A 21,190-nucleotide genomic window follows, 5' to 3' on the forward strand; every position below is an offset into this window, starting at 1 on the left:
AATTTTAGGTACAGAATTATTTATTAAATTATTGATGCTCAGTTTGCGTTAAACGTAAAACGCTATGTCGGGTTTCTTTTGTGTTAGTATGTGAAATGTTTCTCACATAATGAAACGGTTTCTTCTCAGAGGTATGCCTTTTTTTCGGGGAAAAGAATTCCAGCCAGGATTCGTGAAAGTATTCGTGCTCGGTTTGCATTGAACGTAAAACATTAGAATTCGATTCGCAGTGAGTCATTGTTTCCATTTTTTTTCTGTCTACCAGGGGACTTTTTGTGGGAGCATGAGCTGGGCAGTCCCGTGGTGGCGGTGTACCAGGTCGGGGAGGAAGGTGCCCTGCGGCGCCTTCCGTTCACGCCCGTCGCCCACCGCACTCTCGAGGACATCATGGGCAGGCTCAAGCGCTCCTCCTGGAACAAAATCTTGCTCGAGCCCTCCCAGCACACCACCCTCTAGTGAGTACAGAAATACCTCCTACAACGTGTTCCCAAAAGAACATTTGCAGCATTTGTTTTGTTTTTTTTTTACTGAAAAAATAAATTGCGCATGTTTTGCATGTCGTAGCGACGCGGAACAGATGGCAAGGAGCCGGACAACGGCAGGTTTCGGAATGTGCCGGTGTCCGCTTAGAAAGTCAAAAGCCGCTTTCTCCGACTTCCGATGGGAAAACGGGGCCCGTTCCCGGTGGTTGACGCCATCTGTGTTTGTGGGCCTTGCCAACCGGCCGTTTTCCTGTCGAAAATTTTCGAAAATCGCTCGTGACTTTTGAGTGGGTAGATGACCGGCTCTGAGACTTTGTGCATCCGGTCCGAACCGTTAGCGCTACACTTGGATGGAGGCTGAGCGCTTTCGGCGATGCACAGTTTATTTTTTCAACAAAAGAAAAGGCGCAAACTTTTTTCCGGGGGTGTAGTGCTGGGTCTTTTTCATCACTTTCCAGAGACCAACACGGGGCATAGATTTTAAGGTGAACATTTCGGCAGACGTCTGCCTGGTTGGGTTAAACGTTATAAATAATGGGCAAACGCCAACTAATCCCTAATAGAAGGTAGGGTCCGAACGTTTCGGTGTGAGCTCAGCACCTTCTTCAGGGGGGCTATTTAAAAGTTAAGCAGCTTCTTTCTTTTCTTCTGTGGTGAATGTAGAGCAGTGTCTTTGTTTCTTTTCTACGGCGGTTAGTTTTCAAACATATAGTTTTCAAACAAACAGGGGCATGGATTGAACACGAGTGCTGCGTAAGCGGCCGGCTGGGACTCGTCTTTCAACGCTGTTTAATTTACTTATTTGTTTATTTTAGGTACATCACAGCACACGTGAGTGCATTGTAGGGGGGGAGGGGCAAAGAAATAAACAATTGCCTCAACACATCAGAGAAAGCATGCGCTGCCCACAGTGAGCACAGATCTTGTCAAAACAGTGAATGCTGTAACACATGCTTATGCACTAAATCAAAAATACACGAAATATAATATACAGCGTATCCACCCCCCCCTCCTCTCCCCCCCCATACTTAGTGTTTTTTTTTTTCGCCACAGAAATCACCTACACATCGCCGAACTTTCATTCTCCGTCCAAACCAGACACCAATGTTTCACAACGAACCGTTGTCTCGGTTAGAAGTTATAAAAGAGATTTTCTGAAAATTTAATTGGGAAAGGGAAGCCCGTTTTCTATAACTGGCGCCACTCGGCTCCACGTATTCGAGAAATCCGTCGGTCGCCATTTTCCCATTGAAAATTACGGAAAACCGCTCGTGACTTTTGAATGAGATGATGGTTAGTTTCGAAACTTTGGCACCTGGTTCGAGCCGCTAGAGTACATTTGGGCGGAGGATGGGCGTCCGGCGATGCATAGTTCACTTTTGCGGCGGAAAAGCCCTCTAAATTTTTTGGGGGAACACCCTGTATATTAAATGTTGGAGACTGAGCGAGGCAGTCCGTAGTTCGCTTTTGCGGGACGCGAGTCCAAGACGAATGCTCATGCAACAGTTGTGTCCAGTTTGTGCACCGTGTTGACCCCCGGTACGTGACGAAGAAGATCCAGCTCTACGGCCTTCCCATCCACGAGATGCTCTGCGAGTCTTTGACCGGACCATTGCGACTTCATCCGACTACGTACGAGCATAGGCCGACCTCGAATCAAAAGCACCCATTTTTGGACGCTACAGTCTTGGATAACATGAGCCACAATGCCACAATTTAATAGATTTTGGCTTCTGCCACAATCTCTTAAAATTGTATTATCTTGAATTCATTCCTCTTTTGTCGAAGGTGAACTTTCTATACTATGAATGTTATATCTCAAAACTGACCGCCACCAGAACTCAGCGCTGCGACAGGTGCGCTACGAACCCGTGCGCTCAATCGCCAGATTCCTCTTTGTTCGAGGAAGCGTCAGTTTGTTTAAAACCAACAGAAAAAAAATTTGCTTGTGGGCAAAAGTAAGGCGGTGCTGCAACTTTACCGAATTATGTCTCGCTACAAAACTTCTTTTTCCTCAAAAAATGCTATTTTTGTGGAAGGGAAGCCAGTGTTGCGAACCCCCTTTTCTTGCATTCTCATTTGCAGTCCTGCGCTCTATGTAGGAGAGCATGCCAAAGCGAGCTACGCACTTGCTGCCCTGGTGGATAAAGACTTGCCAGTGATGGCGGTGAGAACCCTTACTATCGATTTATCGATTGACCGCGTTCTAACCACACAATGCACGTTTTCCTGTGAGTGTTTGTATGCTAAGTAGAAGCTTATACTCTAATAGAGCCATTCCTCTTTATATTTGAGGGTCGAACCGGTGATAATCAATAATCGGTGTATGGAAAAAAGAATTATGTGAGAGTCGCCATATAGATACGAAGGAAAACTTCATACAGTGCTATCTACTTGTAACGACACCACATATAACGATCAGTTTCTTGGATTTCTAGACTAGAAACGCTCGGTTTCTATTCCAGAGACAGCGATAGTCGGTTATAACGATTGAATGTTAGGGTTTCCTCATTATCGTTACAAGTGGATTGCACTGTATTATCAGAATCGATTGCAACACATGCCTCTATACAATGTCATGAGTTGCGACAGCGTTTTGTCTAGCTCTGTAACGGTAAATTATCTGAAAATCACTGTTCAGATATGATGCAAAGCTTTTCCGATACGGTCGACTCTCGGTGTTTCAAAGTCGCCTTAGCAGGGGTGCGGTCCTGGCAATGAAACAACGAGTCTACGTGGAAAAAACGTGGTAATTTGAACTTTAGCCCTGTGCTGGTTAATCCGAAGGATTTTCTTTACGTGCCCCAGAAGTTTGGAAATTCGGGGAGCATAAGGGAGCCTTGGATTTTGCCGACCTAGCTTAAATCGCATCCCAGCACGCTTTATCACTTTTGTCTGTTGTGTGCGTCAGATACATTGATGTCAACAAACATGCCGTGATCCATAGTCCGCTTCCGGACAGTGACATCGTGGTTAGGCCTAGGAACGATCGTGTCGCTTTCCGTGCCTTGTGGCACTACGGAATGCAGTTTTGCGTTTTCTTTGGCCGAGAAACTGCCGAAGGCGCTCAATTTGAAGCGTTTTGCTGTCCCCGCGCGAACTTCGAATTATCGAGAGTCGATTGTGAAGCCATAAAAAAAAAAGATTGTGTAGTGGAATCTTAATATTTTGAACCGAAGGGGGACCAAAAATTTGTTTGAATAATGCAAAGTCTGAATTAACGGGAGTTTCCTTCCTAGAAACACATAGGACCGGACTTGTATGTTAGCTTGAATTAACGAGATTCCACTGTATACCTCTCTGCATGCGTGATTAAAGGACTTCTGCAATTTCTTTTCTAACATGTGAAGGGGGAATTTTCTCTGCGTGTGCTTCACGGCGAAAGGTCTGTTTTACCATTAAGGGATGCGTAGGCCCGCAAAATTAATAAAGGTTTGTGAATTGTAGCCAACATATGAAGCAAAGGGTTGTGACACGATGGGACTTGCAGGCTACCCAGACGCATGAAGGGAAAACCATGTGAGTGTTTCTTTTTATACGCGAGGGAAATCACTCGAGGTGCTCCACGCTCCAGTTGTCTTGAAACTTCCGTTGGCCACACTCTGTACTTTTTGTACAAGGTCTCTCCACTCAGTGCTGTGCAGGTTTGAATGTATTATGTCAGTTGAGCTGTGACTGCGGTATAAGAAACAATGGCTGTCCCTCTTGTGATCGCACAAAAGAGGAGCTGCACGCCGCTATACGTTTCCGTAGTGTGAGGGTGAGTCTGGTGCTGGTATTTTGTGCACAGTAAGGAGGAAGTGTTTTGTCGCGAGAAAGTGTGTTTGATTGCGAACAGAAGTCCCAGGAAGGGCACGCATGTGTCGGCCACGAAGGAAGGGTCTGACCCCCCATCCACGTCCATGACTGATGGACAGTGACATTGAGCGTGCACGTGAACCGACCTGTTGGATAGACGAGCAACGGTGGATGATGTGGCAAATTGTCTGCGAATCAGTCGAGGCTCCGCCTTTGCAATGATCCGTGACGGACTTGGGTTTCGAAAAGTTTGTGCGAGATGGGTATCTCAAACGTTTGTGCGGGTAATTTCTTAATTGCCTTCGTACGTCTGTATGCGAGTTGAGAAATGCAGCTATCTTGCGTGCAAAGTTTGTTGTTGTGACGAGCCTCGCTTTCCTCTCAGACGAGGGATCGCAGGGTACCTCTCCTCGAGGGTCCTCCGACTCCGACCGAACGGCGGGACGGCGACGCAACAGCAGACGACGCTGGCAAGCAGACCCACAGCAAAAGCAGGCGTGCCTTTGTTTCAGGTGCGCTTCACTGCTTACCATTCTAGGCCTGCATCTTGGAACCTACTCGCTCAGCATGACGTTGCCGAACCTGAAAACCATTGTATTCTTTCGCGTTCGTACGACGAAGTATGCCGATGTCAAAAAGTTGCGGGCCTAGATTGTGAGGTTCATTTGTGCCAGAAACTTGTTCTCGTCGCATCACTGCAGGCTTCGAATTTACGGAGTCGCTCCCCATCACATTGCAAGCTCGTCGGACTCACTAAGTCACTGACCGTTGCGTTGCAAACTCATTAAAGTCCACAAAGTTGGTCGTCATTGCGTCACGAATGTATCTGAGTTCACAAATTTCTTCACCATCACATTGTGAACTCGCCAGGCTTCGTGAAGTAGGCCAGGGTCATTCGCAGTTGTGCTGCGACTGTGATTGAGCGAGTTTGTGATGCCGAGCTATGCTTTAGCACTGAACTGCACATGAGTGGGCAGAATAATGTGTAGATGGAAAGATCAGCTGCGACAAAGTTCAAAGTAGGCTACTTTCTGTGCTGTATACAGTATGAGCTCATTATAGCAGACCATGATTAGGATGAAGATTTTGGTTTGTTGTAAAAGGAGTATGCAGAATGTAGATACCCTTACTACAGACTTTGAGGTGAATTGCGATTGGAGTCTGTTCTAACTAGCGAGAGTTATGAAATAGGAATGGATACTAGAAAAGAACTGGTTTATTGAGACTTCTGAACTTTAGGAGGTAGAAATTTTTTATTGAGCTGGTACTCATGATCGTCATCACTGTGTACTTTGGGTCATACAAAGCTCGCTGGGCACCTACAACGATGAGAGCAATTATCAAAATGGATGCCACTGGTACCGAACCAAAGCCGCATAACGTCCGAAAAAATTACTGCCGTCGAAGAGCCCACTATGTATATAATGGAATGGTGAAATACTTACAAACTCCCTTGTATAGTCCATTATATTTGTATGTATGTTATAGCAGAATCTGTAATAAGCAAAGTTATCACAATAGCATAGATGAAAAGACCAACCAGTCTGTTATAATTGAATGTCTGCTGTGACCAAATCTGTTGTAACGAGTTTAAGCTACAGGGAGGAAGACTGGAGACATGATGTGTGATGCTATCCTCAGATCACTTGCTATCAATAAAATAATGAATGTGGTTATTGTAACCTATTGGTTCACCTAAATAGCAGTACTCTGAGAACATCACAGATTAAATACCGTGCTAGAACCAATGGAAGCACAAAGCATCCAGTTTTGTCCGGACGTAGCTCTAATCCCAATGGACTCATTTTACTAATGCATTTATTTTTCTGTTTAGGTTTTGACCAGTCTTGAATGGCATACTTGACTCCGATATCTCAATATATCTCAGTGTCTCAGTTGGTGGTGCTGGCCGTGTCTCTCTAGGTTACTACGAGTACCCCAACACCATGGTGGCAGTGCTGTTCTCGCGACTCCAGCTGGACTACCGGGAGACGCGAGAGCCCCCGGATCGGACGGAGTTCCGCTCCGTGGAAAGCGAAGACGCGGACCAACGCTCCGACCCACGAGATAGTGGCGACAAGGTACAGTTCATAAAGTGTCGCTTTCATTTCATTTCTTTTCTTTGACCTCTTTTCCGTTTTAAAGGTACAATCAGGGCATTACATAAGGGGAGGGGGCAGGAAGATGTAAGTACGACAACAAACACAAAAATGTAACAACAAAGGACGGGGCGCCGCATAGCTGAGATAGGTTTCTTATGGTGTTATTTCACCACATGCTTATGCTGTCAATGGACTAGTGAATATATGGAAAGTAAGTCTCGCATAGTGTTTTAAGGTTTCTCTAGATGGTGGTTCTTTTATGCGGAGCGCAAGTTCGTCTGCTTTTTTTGCAGGGGTTGTGGTGACGTCTGAATGCCGAGCTCTGATTGGCTCTGATTGAAGCATAGTGGGTAGACCTCGAGGCAGCTTGCTTTGAGGTCCACCCACTACCCTTCCATCATAGCTGGGCGTTCGGACGTCGCCACAACCCCCGCAAAAGAAGCAGACGAACTTGTGCTCCGCATAGCAAAAGTCTGCAGTTGGGGCCGACCGAGGGTGCTCAGACTGACCTGGCAACTTCTCAAGACCCTGTATCAGTGACTCAACCAAGTCTCTTGTAACGAAGTCACTATACGATCTACAATGTGTAGTAGTCTTAGCTGCATGTCAACCAAGAAGTAATTTTATCCTATTAATTGTTTAAAAAATCCTGAAATTCGAACGCATCCCGTGGATGCAGTCATTTGTTCATCTCGTCTTACGACTAGCCTCGGGGACAGAAACAACCTTTGGTAACTACGTTTAGTTGCTGCAGTAGAGTGAGCCCTCGTTAACTGGAAGTCATAGATACTGAAAAAACAAATTCAAGGTGAGCAGAGTTTTGAGACAAGCAAGTTATCAAATTTGTGATTGCGCCATTCGTGCATTGTGCAAACGGGGCCCTTCCAACATGCCAACAGTTCTCTATGCGGTGGATGCCCCGAGGAGAACAAAACGACCGAAACAAAGTGAACGACGAGCAACGCTTGTGAGGCGACGCAGTAAGAACTAAAAGAACCATGTGCACATAAAAAAAAAAAGAAGAATGAAAGAAAAAGACAAAAAGAATGGAAGATATTGTTGAGCAAGAGGGAAAAAAGAAACAGCAGCATCAAATGTCAAACCAAGGTTTGGGAGAGAGAGAGAGAGAAAAAAAAAAAGAAGACAAGAAACTTTAGGCGCAAGCTGCTTTGCACCTGCTGCGCACATGAACACGAGGCATTTTTTATTAATTCTTTATGCTTTGTTGTACATGTGGTGATGCGGAACTTTGCCTTCTTTGTTTTTTTATTTTTGGATGGCTGTTTCTTTGTCAACCGATGTTTGGGCCGCTGCGTTCGTAGTTCACTATGCCGTGCCCGATTTTTTCTTTCGTAATTTTTGTCGACAAGACTTTGAGAATCTTGCGATCCGAGGTCAGCAGATGCATTGTGCCTGCGGGAGTTCATTTCACGACATGAAAATCTCTCGACATAACTGACATTTCTAGACAGCCAAAAATTCTAGTCGTCTCGAAGGATTGCCGTAACCGGACTCAAACTTTCTAACGACACTCTCGTCGACAATCCTTTTGAACTCTTTAAAGGCGATTCCCGGGGACGAAGGTCGGCCCGACGTCGGGGACCGGCGAACGCCAGCGTCCCCGCTGCCCTTCTCATCCCGGCGGCTTCCCCCTTTCTTCCCGTTCGAGAGAGAGGGGGAGAGAAGAGGGAGGAGGAGAGACGTCGCCACGGAGACCGCGACGGGGGACGTGCCTTATTCCAGCCAGTTCGTGTGGATCCAGATGGCGCTGGTGCTGCTTTTGGCAGGAATGGTCGGAGTGGTGGCCTACCTCTATCCGCAGGTTTGTCCGTTTCCTCGAGCTCCGGTCTACGTGACTCCGGTTGATGCCGCACACTCGCCACAGAGCTGGTCAATGTATTTTCTCGGTTCTAGTTCGCAGACCACGCACGTCCAAAAGTTAAGGTTACACGCAGTGCAGACCGTACGAGGACTTGGTTTTCCTAGATTTCCGTTCGTTACAATGGTACGGATTGCGAGAAGGACGGAGTGTGTTAGTGACGATGTCTGTGCGATACAAGCTTCTCTGTGAGCTAATGAAACAGGCATTTGTTGAGGTGTGCTGTGTACGAGGATCTTTTTTACTTCCAAACTATGCACTGGCTGCAGACTATCTGGGAAAATGCTTTTTCTCGACCGAAATGGAATCCTGTGTGTTATGCGCCAAATCCAGACCATAGTCCGGAAAGTATGGCGCTATAATGCCCGGAATGCGTGTGGTGGTGTCAGAGAAGCGGTGGCGGATGCAATAATAATAATACCGTAATACCCTGAACGTACGCCCACCCTCGAACCTTGGCCCACCCCCTTTTCATGTCAAAATATTTATGTAAAAAAAAAATCCTAATACGTCGTCCACACTTCAAAATTTAGTGATTCCAGAGAACTGGGTACAGATGGGCAGGCCTTTCCCTCTACAAATCTCCGGTTGCATGCATGTATGCACCAAATAAAAGAGTTGCACAAGAGCACACTCGTTGCAACTGACAAGGCGTACGACTTGACCCGACAGCAAACTCTTTGCCAATGCAATCGCCGGCTTTACTGCTTCCCTAGCACGACACTTTGTCGCTTCTTTCGCTCGCCTGCTCGCTCGTTGCACTTGGATAACTTTTCTATTTTCTTGTTGACTTTTTTTTTTTTTTTTTTGACTAACGAAGAGAACATAGCGGTGTTAGAAACGTGATTTCACGAAACAAGCATTCATGCTGTATTGCTGGTCGGCATGTTCATTGCTTGTATGCAAGCAACGGACTTTGCGAGAGTAAAACATTCTTTCAAAAAGGCGGGTGGGCGAATCTCAAAGATTTGCACCCACCTGCCTTTTTTCCCCAACTACTTATATCGCGCGAAAAGTTGGGAGTTTGTTCTGGATATTACGGTAATCTTTATTCGAAGGGCCCAAGAACAACCACGATGGTCTCTAGATTGCTGCTCTCCACAAAAGCACTATAAGTAAGGAACACTAATATACGTGATCACACTCGAGACACGCTAATGCAAGAATAGTACAAAACATGAAAACGAAAATCAGTTTGTAAAGGGCGAATTACTCGACAGGCGGCGGAACTTTGTGGCCGATGCACAAATGTCAAGGTCTGGGGTGGCGACACTGTTGTAAAGCTACTGGATCCGAGAAAGGGTTGAAATGCTGCATGATGAACGAATATAGAAAATATATATTAAATGTCTGGTAGAGCAAAAATTGACATGAAAATGTACTTTACAGAGGAGCTGAGCTCAATGGCGCTATTTGCAGCCTCACCTAGAGAAACTAAGTTACGAGCTTGGGTGGAGTCTGTAGGGAGTGGGGACACCCAACAAAAGTGTTTTGGCTGAAACAGAACTGCCTATTCTGCACTACTGACTGCCCATCACTGCACAGTCGGCAGTTCCATTAACGTAAAAGTCACCAATGGACATCACCAGTGCCACTTTTGTCATTGTCCTTGTCCTGCTGGGATTGGACCCCAGCTCTGAGTGGCGTACTTGAGCCTTAGGCCCTAACCCCTGTGTTGCGTGAATCAATCGGTAAAGTGTTGATTAATTGGCTAATTGCCATGCAGGCGAGGGAATACCAAAGGACCTCTCGCAGTGGAAACTTGAGGATCAGTGGAGGCAATCAAAGTCTGGGTGAGTGATGCGTATTTGTTTTTTCAAAACAATCCTGGATGCAGGGAGACACAGTACCCTCCAAACGATTTTTTGAGCGTAATTTCGTACGTCACAATTTTTCTGTGAACTAACATGTTCGGTGTCTCCATTCCTTTAAGAGTCGGCTTTTTTGCTTTCGCAGAAGTCACCGAGGACGGTTTCTGTCAAATCGGAAAGATCAGCTTCCACACGAGGGACGTGATTGGCCACGGCTGCAACGGCACTTTCGTCTTCAGGTAAGCAACGACGCCCGAGTTTCTTGTTTTTTCACTTGCCGTTCGATCAACTCGTCGATTGATTGCTCGTATCCGCGACAAACAGGGGGACCTTCGACAAGCGGCCCGTAGCTGTGAAGCGCATCCTTCCGGACTGCGTCAGCCTCGCGAGCCGAGAGGTGGACCTGCTCCGGGAGTCAGACGAACATCCCAACGTGGTCCGCTACTACTGCATGGTACGGCTCTCGGTGTTTGCGGTAGTATGGTAGCTTCGTAATAACTATGGTTCCATGCTTTCAGGGTGTATATTTTTTCTGAATTCGGGGATGTTTACTAGGGGGGGTTTCCTTTTGTCCCCCGAATTCTGTGATTTTTGCTGTCCATGTTCAGTGTCTCACATAAAATGGGGAGGAGATTCCAGGGAACATGTGCATGACCCCATTACTTGGAAGCTGCCCCAGTACCGATGAGGGACGTAACCGAGACGGGACGCATGGTTCTAGGAGAAAGAAGCAACCTCGCTGACAGTTTAGCACGGGCCGGGTTTCAAGTTCTGCAGAGAACAAAACTGTAAATAAGGATTTCTTCTCGCGAAGGTTGGGCTTTTTTTTCTTTTTTTGAAGGACCGTTCCTATTTGGAGTTATTTCAACTTCCCCCAGATTTGATCAAACTGGCTCGCATAAGTTACTTTTTGGGGCTTATTTGCATACACCGAGAACACGGAACCATCCTTGTGAGTTGAACCAACTTAAGTTGGCTGCACAGCCAAAGTTCCCCACATGACGGGAATAAACAAGTTTTAAAGCAAGAGCGTTAACTGTCCCATGGAGGCGAAGCAGGAGGCATCATTAACCGCGGAAAACGGCACCTAAATTCCCATTTTTCCTTTGGCTGAGCAAAACGGCACCTAAAGAGCCATTGGCTGCGACACGTCATAGTTCCAAGGAATGTCACCCCACAGAAGAGCCCTCTTCCTAGCGCTGCGACCCGCGTGCCAGTAAAAGGGGGAAGGTGGCGCGCGTGCGCCTGCCGCTCTCGTGTCAGATGTGAACAGGGGGGGGGGGGGGGGGGGGGGAGGAGGAGGAGGAGGAGGAGGAGGAGGAGGAGGAGGAGGAGGAGGAAGGAGAGGGAGGGAGGGGGAGCAGCAAGAGATTCCTGGTCCCTCTGCCTGCGCACTACTGTATCACGTGTTTTATGCCTTTCCTTCAGCCACGTCGCACCGCCTGGTCGGTCTCTGCGGAGGACAGCGAGGCGCACTGCTTGTAGGAATGCATTTGCATTCCTACACATAAGTTGTCTTAAGTGTCCTCCTGTATTTCTTTCACTTTATGGTTCAAACAGTGAAGGGACTCTGGAGTATCATCCCCATATGTGACATCGTTAATGACGAAGATTAAAAAAGTAAAGGGCATTAAAAAGAGCTTGAAGACGTGGATGAAAAAAAGGCACAAACAGTCGAGACGGGCACTAACTTTCAAGTGATTAGTTTTGTGTTTGTATTTTTTCTTCATCCCCATCTTTCGTGCTGTTCATGAGCTTGTTAACCATGAGCCTATTATTCATGAACCTGTTAACCACAAACCTGTTGCTCATAAAGATATTGCTTATAAACATGTTAATCATGAACCTGTTAATCATGAACTTGTTACTCATGAACCTGTTAGCCACAAACCTATTGCTCACAAACATGGTAATGAAGAAACTTGTTACTCATAAATTTGTTGCTCATAAACCTGTTACTCATAACTTGTTACTCATAACCTTTTATTCACGAAGATGTTTGTTATGTATCTGTTAGCCATTAATTCATTAATCACAAACCAACTAACCCAATCCAGTTTTATTCAAAGGAGCATTGTGGCTCTGCCTCTCGGTTCCCTCGCAGGAGGGAGACAGGCAGTTCTACTACATCGCCTTGGAGTTGTGCGCCGCGACGCTTCAGGACTACATTGAGAACCCGGAGTTTGAGCGCGGCGGCCTGGACCCGACGACTCTGCTTCATCAGACCGCCTCCGGGCTGCACCACCTTCATTCGCTCGACATAGGTGAGACAGCCCATCGGAGGCCCTGCGCGTCGTTATTTATCTACCCATTCTCTGTGGACGTAACTCGGGCATACGAAATTGGTGAAAGAAAATTTATCAAGTGTGTTACACACCCACGCGTCCCACTATGCTAAAAGCTTTTGTGACGAGAGCCTCTTCGGTCATGGTGATCACACATTCGTGCCAACTTGCGTCATGCTCCACAGCGCGAAGTTGCAAACACGCTAGCCTGCGTCATGCTCCGCCATGCGAAAACGCATTCGCGCTACCTTGCGTCGCACTGTGCACATGCACGATTGTGTGTTTGTCCAGAGCGATGTCATGGTCTGCGCACGAGCAGACGAGTGCTGGTTAGAACCAAGGTTTTGTGTTTTCGGTAAATAAAAATAAGCCCCAAAAATTAACTTGCAAACCGGTTTTATCTTGTTTGGGTAAAACCAAAAAGCTCAAGCTTCAAAGAAAGAAATATTTGTTCGCAGCTCTATATTCTGCGTTCGTCCAGAACACAGCCCACACTGAACTGTCCACGAGGCTACTACTTCGGGACTCATGCCCATTTTTCTGTTTTCTTTCCTCGTTAAAACTTAGAATTTGTAAAAAAAAATAAACCCCCAAAAAACACCCCCAAATTCAAAGTAAAAAAGAGTGGAAAACGCAGAACCCTAGTTATTGTTTGCGTCGCACCTCCGCACACGTGTGAATGCACGCTCGTGCCGACCCGCGCAGTGCACCGAGACGTGAAGCCGCACAACGTGCTCATCTCCCGCCGGAACGCGGTGGGGGAGGCCAAGGCCATGATCTCGGACTTTGGGCTGTGCAAGAAGCTGAGCCAGGGGCGCCTGTCCTTCTCCCGCAAGTCCGGCGTGACGGGCACCGAGGGCTGGATCGCCCCGGAGATGCTGTCGGGCCACGGACGTGCCGTGAGTCTAGTCGCTCGAGAGTGCCACGCGCTGCCGGAGGGCAGTGCGGGACGCCAGAGATTGGTGAGAGTGCGCGCGTCCGACGCGCTTTGTGCGTCGCTCTGTCTGTGCTTTTGTAGTTTGTTTCGCATTACGTGTGAGCAGAACTGAAGCTGGGAGCACAACCGTGCTAAGGCTTCTTCACGCGCTTGCAACTGCTTATGACCATTCACCTGAAAACCTCTCAAAATCTCTTGGGACGAGAGAATGCACACTGTCAGGAACACCTGGCAGCTTCCATATATTTCTTATTTTGTTCAGGCATCGTTCTTTCTTGGCTAAAAAAGTTCTTGGCAATGCATTTCTCATAGATGGTAGGTACATTTGATCTCTCAAATACCACGACACCCTCACTCTAGTGAAATGCAAAACTTTCGCTCTAGTGAAATGCTGTTCCAGGGCCACCTCATAGATTTCGTCAACATGCCAGTGTGTTCTCTTGTCAAAAGACATCACAAGAGCTCCGTCTAAACAAACACAAGTGTGTGAACAAGCTTGTAACCTGAACGATGCTTACATTGCACAAGTATACAATCAGCACAAACGCTGAAAGCTCGGAGCTCGCCGTTAAAAGTAAGACGGAGTATAGTTTGTCGACAATGCGTCGAAAAAGTTTTTTTGGGGCCAATGTGTGTGGTATGCGAGTGCAGTGTGATTTTGCTATAGCTTATTTGTGTCTGCCACATCTTCATTTCATGAAGTTTGGATCACACTTTCAAAACCAGAGAATTCAACCTTAGAACGAGTGCTTTCGGGTATTTGTCTATGTTGCGAATTGACCTTCTCTGCTAGTCATGTTTATTAATGCTTGCATGTTCCTGTGTATGTGTGTAATACATTTCCTAACAAGTTATGATGAACTTTTTACTGCTCTCCTATGATAATGCCTTTGGGTGCAGGGTAACCCGAATAAAAAAACTAGATAGGGAAGCCTCATACCTAGTACAATTTGCCTGTACTCTTAGCTTCAGCTTCGCTCGCACTTACAGTGAATCAGAGTACCTATTCTAGTTAGAATTTCCACCTTCTGAACAAAACGTGATGAGCACAGCAGACCGAGAGGTTGTTTGCGGGCGCGCAAAATGACAATGACCGTCGTAATGTGAGTCGGGACGCATCGCTGTTGCAGACGAAGGCGGTGGACGTGTTCTCCCTCGGCTGCGTTTTCTACTACGTCCTGAGCGGCGGCCGGCACCCGTTCGGGGATCCGCTGGAGCGCCAGGCCAACATCAAGCATGGCAGACACACGCTCACGGACGTCGGACCGCACGGACCGGTGGCGCAGTGCCTCATCGAGCAGATGCTCCGCACGGAACCGGCAGAGCGGCCTTCGGTGGCGGTGGTCACCAAACACCCGGTGTTCTGGGCGCCCAAGAAGCAGCTGGACTTCTTCCAGGTACGGACCAACCACGCTTCTCTTTGAGGTTTGACCCTCGGAGCGCCACGTCCCAGTATCCTCGTGCACGTACCCGCATGGTTTCTGTTTCAGTTTGTTCCCTGCCTCTGCCGACTGGGCTGTCGTCTTGTTTACATGTAGCGGCATGTGTGAGCAAGCGATGGAAATGACGTTTTATCTCGTGGCGTCACTTCTTGATGGCATGTAAATATTTTTTTTATTGCGAATTTTGTGTCGGTAGTTTCCTTTGTCGTTACAGAACGGCGAATCTGTGTCGTTCAACCTCACACTTTGTGGCTCAACCTCGCACTTTGTGGCGAAAGCTGAGACCCAGAAGTTGCGAATGAACTCATTACAGTATAGACCACTTACAACGTAACCGCTTATAGTGCAGGATCGGGTATAACGCGGTTTTTTTAAACCACCGGTTCGCCTCCCATAGAACTCCATGTAATTACATACCGCTTAAAACGCAGGCGCGCGACGGGAAATACCGGTTATAGTGCGGTTTCTGGCACAGCCCGCCGACCGCGCCGACGACCGGAGCAGCGAGCACGCTTGCCTGTGCGACACTAGATAACGGCGCTGACGGTGCTGACGGCGCGAGCCGCAAGCGTTGCGCAAGCGGCACTCGCGGGGCAAGGAGGGTGCTCGAAGAAGCGGGAGAAGCGAAGAGAGAGGCTTCAGTTGCCCCAGCGATGGACGGACGCACGCACGTGTCGTTCACGCGCGTGCGTCCCTCCACTGCGTTGGAAACCAACAACCGCAACGACAGGAGAAGTGTTCGCGCGCATTGCATGCCCGTCGCGAGCCGGCTGCTTCTATCCGCGAACAAGGCGTCGGTTGTGATCAACGTTGTGATCGTCGTCGTAGACGGCATTCATCTCATCGTTCCGCGTAAAAGCGCTATCCTTGACTGTGAATTTTCGTCGTGTGTCGCTATGATAACCCGGCACGTATTAGAAGAGAAGATCCACCTACTCGAGCGGCGATGTCGTGGCGGCGCTCTCAAGACGGCAGAAACGCCCGTGTCGTCGTGTTTGTTTACTTCGACTACAGTGGTGATTTCTAAGCATTTGTGTCCTCGAACATCGCCCGGATTTCTTATTTGGCGCATTTCATGCGTGTGCTCAAGTGCAAGGTATTACTGGCGCGTACCGTATGAAGGATGCGAATTTTCACGCGTTTTCATCTCCGGAGAAAAGTGATTAGGGTTAGCAATCCTGAACGCTCGCAACATCCGTCCGCAACCCGCGACGCCGCTAAGAGGCTGCGCCAGGCAAAAGCCGCTCATTTGTTTCAAAATCTCTGACACACTTGAGAGAGAAGTGTACTAGTCTGGTGAAATAAAGACTTTCCTCAAACTAAGCTTTATTTTTCATCTAACATAAAATAAATTCTTTTACAAAGGTAAGTTGTCTCATGGCATCTATATTTTGGCCTGAAAAATTGATGTTTTGGTTATAGTGCGGTACCGCTTATAGTGCGGATTTTCGCGACTCCCGCGACATACGTTATATGCGGTCTACACTGTATTCGACAGCCTTGAGAACAAGGAAGTTACAGTTCTGCACTGATAAAGGCCGAGTGAGGCAGCTCGAAAAAGTGGCCTTGGGGTGGGAGGTCGAGGTGCCACCACGTACCACCACGTCTCGGAAAGTACAATAGGAGAAATATGTCGTAGTTGGGAGGCACGCAGACATCGAGCAATTTTTGGTGTGGTGTTTATAAACGAATATTCTTCACAGCGCGTGCTACGGTGTTACCGAGTCTAAAATTTACGTTATGCATGCGGGGAAAAAAAATATGATGCCGAAATTGCTGCTGTCACTACGACAACTCTCAACGAAATGCGTCGGCATTTAGCGCGGGGGTTCTGACACGGCGAAGGACTGGAATTCCAATCTCGGAACGGTCCGCATACCGTCGTCTTCGGGGAGGCAATCTTTCATCTGGGGTGTCGGCGGTCTCGTGCAAACGGCATCGGGGCTGCGCCTCGGTCTTACGTTGTCGCTTAGGTCAATGAAAGCGTACCAGAAGGCTTACCCCGCTTGTAAGCGGGAAAGTGGATGTAACGAGGGAACCAACGGAGCGAAAGAGCACGATGGGAACCACGCGTCGGCCTCACGAAACCAGTCCGGTCCAGTCCAAACTAAAGACGGGGCAATAAATGCCAATGCACTTACTCCAACACTCGAAGATCAATGTTCAACGGCATGACACTCCGGTTCCTGCGGCGTCGCTTGCTGTCACTTCGGATAGGGATAGGACGGTGAACGAACCGGTCAAAGACGCTTCCCAGACACCGTACTGACACTAGCCTTTTTCCTCCCCTCCCCCGCTGCATAGGAGCGGGGACTGCATGGTGGGGTAAGGATTGTGTATTGGCAGAGTGATCCAGTAGGAGCACAGGCATTTCGCAGCCGGATCGTGCGTGCGGCGGCGTTTCGGAGAAGACGACACGATGCACCCAAAGAAGAGGTGCGCGGAGGAACAGGTCCTTCGTACGTTCGGAATTCTTTCGCCTCGTGCCTCACATTGCTCGTCGTTCTGACGGAAAATGCTGCTCGTCAAGGACCCTTTCGAGTGCTGCCATACGTTCGTTACTCTTGGTGAAACGTGTGAGGCTGGAAATCTTATTTGTGCTTGCAACATCTTCGTCTGTTTTGTCACTTAGCGATATGTATGATTGCTCCGACTGGTTTGTGACATGTACAATCGAGAGTTTCAAAGGGGCGGCGCAACGATTTTCGGACTTCTGGATAAATAATCGCGAGAATCATTTTATGTCGCCTATACAATGAAGAACAGAAAATGTTTTCTTTGCACGTGCTAAATTTGTATTAAAAAAAAATTAAACGAATCGAAGGTTGGGGTTCGAGCACCATGTTCGGTTCTGTCTTTGGGCGTCGAAGGTCGCATTTCGAGCAATCTATACAAAAGACAGTCCACCACAAAAAAAATGGGGAGGGTAGCAATGGAGAGGAAATGGTTTTCTTTGCTTCCAGTAGATGCCACCAAGAACACTTGTGTCCTCCAAATGATGCTGGATCATAGTACTTGTGGGGGGGGGGGGGGGGGGGGGGGGGGGGGGGGGGGGGGGGGGAAGGGGGGGAAGGGGGGGGGGGGAAAGAAGGATGGGAGGGGAGGGAGGGAGGGAGGGAGGGAGGGAGGGAGGGAGGGAGGGAGGGAGGGAGGGAGGAGGAGGAGGCACTTTTTCTCTCACTTGTGCCAAGATAGCGACGTAAAAAATACGAGCCGCAAATTCTTTCAATGTTGAAATCGTTGCACCGCCTCTTTTGACTTTGGGAACAAACATTGTTTCACCGTGTTGCAGGACGTGAGCGACAGGATCGAGAAAGAAGCAACCGACAGCGCAATCGTCAGGCGGCTGGAGCGTGGCGGCTTCGAGGTGGTCCGCGGCGACTGGCGAGACCACATCACGGAGGAGCTCCAGAAAGGTGCGCCCCGTTGCGAGACTCGACGAAAGAAATTAACCTGGCACGTTCCGACCAGAAATTTGTGGCCCGTCGTCCAAATACGCGTGCCAGTATAGTGGTCGTCGGGGGTCAGACAACTAATTCTTCCCCACGCTATTCAATGGCGAAGTTAGGCTTTCAAGAGCGTACTATGCCGAAACTAAGGGAAAAAAAGTCACCCCATTGCCGTACTGGCGTGGCGAAGGCAGTGGTAACGCAGAATGCGATGTGTTAGTGTTTAGTGTGAAGAAACTGTGTACACACGTGAAAACTAGAGGGCACTGAGCGGCCTTTACGTCGTGTAAGGTAAGCACGCTAGCACTCCGTGGACGTCTTACTTGCGAGTGCTGTCTTCTGCGGTTGCGGCGTAAATGTGACTTTCTCGGAGCCTGTTGAACTGTGAGACGCAGTAGATGGAGCGTGCGGACAACGGAACAATTGGAACGCAGCAGTGCCGAGCACCCTGGCAGCAGTTCGTGGCAAAATAGAACCAAACGCTCGAAACTGCATCGACCTGTTGCGGCAAAGGAGTTTGCTTTTTCTTTTTCCCTCTCCCTTTCCATTACTCTCTCTTGCCCTCTTTCTCTGGGGAAGTCCACAGAGCACTCGTTTCACGGAGCAGAGCGCCGCCTTTCGTCCGAATACATTATGTTTTACCCCCGCCTAGAGTAACACAGAGGTGCTCAAGGAAGGGGTTTGGCCTTTTTTTTTTCTTTTTCTAAGTATTTTGTTGTTGGTGGAACAGCGCTGTATATTGCTAGATGGTAGTGTATATTGTTTGACGGAGTTCAGACTGTGTCTTACACAATGTTTTGGGGTTTTATGCACCCTGTAACACTATTTCGCATGCTTGTCAAGATTTTTTTCTTGGTAGTTTTGCTTTGTGAACACAGAAGGCATGTTTTTGGTCACATAGAATGCCTCTCCTAACACTATGCTTTGGTGCATTGCTGACGGGCGTAACTTTATTACTTTCAGATTTACGGAAGTACCGCACCTACAAGGGCCACTCAGTGCGGGACCTCTTGAGGGCCATGCGCAACAAGGTAATGCAGTTTTCTCCCCTGCAGGCTGTCCTTTGTGTTTGCGGTACCAGTGACTTCGCATCAGATGTTGAGACTTTTCAGTGCTGTTACTCTCCTTGAAAGAGGTTTTGTTGATGCAAGCTGACGTAAATGTATTTCTTCCACATAAATGCAAGGAATGATCGTTGTTACGGTAATCACATGACATGTTTTTCGGACTCGCGTTCCTTTGCACCTAGACAACAGTTTGAGCAAAAAGACCGTCAACTATTCACACAGTCATTTCTCGTAATATTTGCATGATTGTAAGTCACCCCCCCGCCCTACATTTTATGTGCGCGGAACGAAAAAGAAAAAGGATATTGTACTTTAGGGCGCATTCGATGGCTATCATTTATGAATCGCTAAACTACAATTCATCCTCTGGTGGTGCCGCTATCCTCACTGGGTTCCCGTCATCGTTCAACGAAATCTTGCACTTCGTGGTCGACCGTTTCTTCAACGCTCGCTCGGCGATCGTGTCGCACGTCGCGGGCAGGGACCGGTCGTGCATTTCTGCGACAAAGGTCGCAAGCTTGGCCTCTATCTCCCGAAAACATTCCAACGACTGTGGCGTGCAGAAGCATCTTCGTTTGCCGTCGCAGCTAGAGATGCTGTGCCATTGCCACCCGCTCCAAGAGTGCAGTTTGTTTCTTCCGCGCGAAGAATGGTGGCCCTCTTAAACATAGCCGTAAACAAGCGCCGCCGAACCGCCCACACCTTGCAACCTTGCACGTCAATGCAGTCGACTCAATAATTTGATGCTCAAGGAGAGAGCGACAAGGTTTCGAATTAAGCTTACTTGAATCTTAAAAAAAGACGCTCAAACCTTGAGTTTTTTTGTTTTTTTTTAATGTGATAAGGTTTTCCTTGACAGCCTCCCCCCCTTTATTTCTTTTATAAAAGAAATGTCAAAATACAGCCCTATCTTTTTGGTGCATAGGAAATGAATACTGCAGAAATACAGCCCAATTTTGTTGTTTGTGTTTGTTTTTGACCATTGTGTTGAAGACGTTGTACAAGGAGTTTCTAAGAAAAGAAAAACGTGTTTTTCAGTTATGATAAATAAACTATGCATTGTTGAAAGCTCAAACACCTTGAGAATGTGAGGCTAGTAGTTGGGATAGAACGCAACGGTTTGAGGTGACGACGTTGCCTGGATTAAAAGATAACTTAGAAAAACAAAATTTCTCTACGAGTCGACCTCCACCTCAGCCTAGTATGTCAAAACAAGAAATTTTATTGTGAACGCTTGCAGGATTTGTTTTAGTGAAAAACACTTGTCAGCAAGAAACAGAATATTGTTTTCTATTGCACTGACAAGTTTGTTTCACTGAAATAGGTGCTGTGCTACTGGCACCCACAATGCCATTTTGTGTTTTGACCAAATTAGGCATAGGTAAACATCGGTTTATGGTGAAATATGGTTTTCTCTATCATCTTTTGATCCAGGTAACGTTGTGTTCTCAGTCTTTCGCATTCTATCCCAAAAGCTAGCTTGACTTCTCACAGAGTTTGAGCATTCTGTGATGCAGATTGGATCTACCAGGGCCGAAAAACACGGTCCTTTTTTCTCGGGAGCTCCCTGTAAGTAAAAGTTGACGCCAAGTACAAAGAAGACACGGGACAATCTCGCGTCCACCGCCGCAGAAGCATCACTACCGCGAGCTCCCCGAAGCGCTGCAGGCGGAGCTGGGATCGCTTCCTGATGCCTTCGTGGGCTACTTCACGTCCCGCTTCCCGCTGCTGCTGCTGCACACCTACCTGGCGCTCCAGGGTTGCCGCACCGAGGCCACCCTCAGGGGCTACTACGCACAGGACGGATCAGCCGACCTGTGCCGGCCCGCGAGCCCACCTCCAGTCCTGGGGCCGGCGTATCCGTGGAAGTGGCGGCGGCGGAAAGCGCCAGAAGCGGAAGCAGATGGTGAGTCCTTTGTAGCGCTTGACTCTCCACCT

At 48.0% G+C, this 21,190-nt stretch overlaps 1 protein-coding gene across 1 annotated transcript in view; it reads left to right on the forward strand.

Annotated features, from left to right (window-relative positions):
• Nucleotides 1-21,190, forward strand: part of LOC8040576 (serine/threonine-protein kinase/endoribonuclease IRE1) — a 38,819-nt gene that overhangs the window by 14,202 nt on the left and 3,427 nt on the right. Inside the window, exons 9-22 of the mRNA XM_029972190.4 lie at nt 266-455; nt 2,568-2,649; nt 4,666-4,792; nt 6,204-6,361; nt 7,947-8,204; nt 9,988-10,054; nt 10,218-10,311; nt 10,397-10,526; nt 12,177-12,336; nt 13,063-13,256; nt 14,425-14,691; nt 18,029-18,152; nt 19,149-19,216; nt 20,885-21,158. Coding sequence (XP_029828050.2) covers nt 266-455; nt 2,568-2,649; nt 4,666-4,792; nt 6,204-6,361; nt 7,947-8,204; nt 9,988-10,054; nt 10,218-10,311; nt 10,397-10,526; nt 12,177-12,336; nt 13,063-13,256; nt 14,425-14,691; nt 18,029-18,152; nt 19,149-19,216; nt 20,885-21,158 — 2,193 coding nt within the window. The remainder of the gene's footprint in view (nt 1-265; nt 456-2,567; nt 2,650-4,665; nt 4,793-6,203; nt 6,362-7,946; nt 8,205-9,987; nt 10,055-10,217; nt 10,312-10,396; nt 10,527-12,176; nt 12,337-13,062; nt 13,257-14,424; nt 14,692-18,028; nt 18,153-19,148; nt 19,217-20,884; nt 21,159-21,190) is intronic.

Source organism: Ixodes scapularis, unplaced genomic scaffold (genome assembly GCF_016920785.2).
Source record: "Ixodes scapularis isolate PalLabHiFi unplaced genomic scaffold, ASM1692078v2 PGA_scaffold6__148_contigs__length_123643588, whole genome shotgun sequence".
NCBI classification, from domain to species: Eukaryota; Metazoa; Arthropoda; class Arachnida; order Ixodida; family Ixodidae; genus Ixodes; species Ixodes scapularis.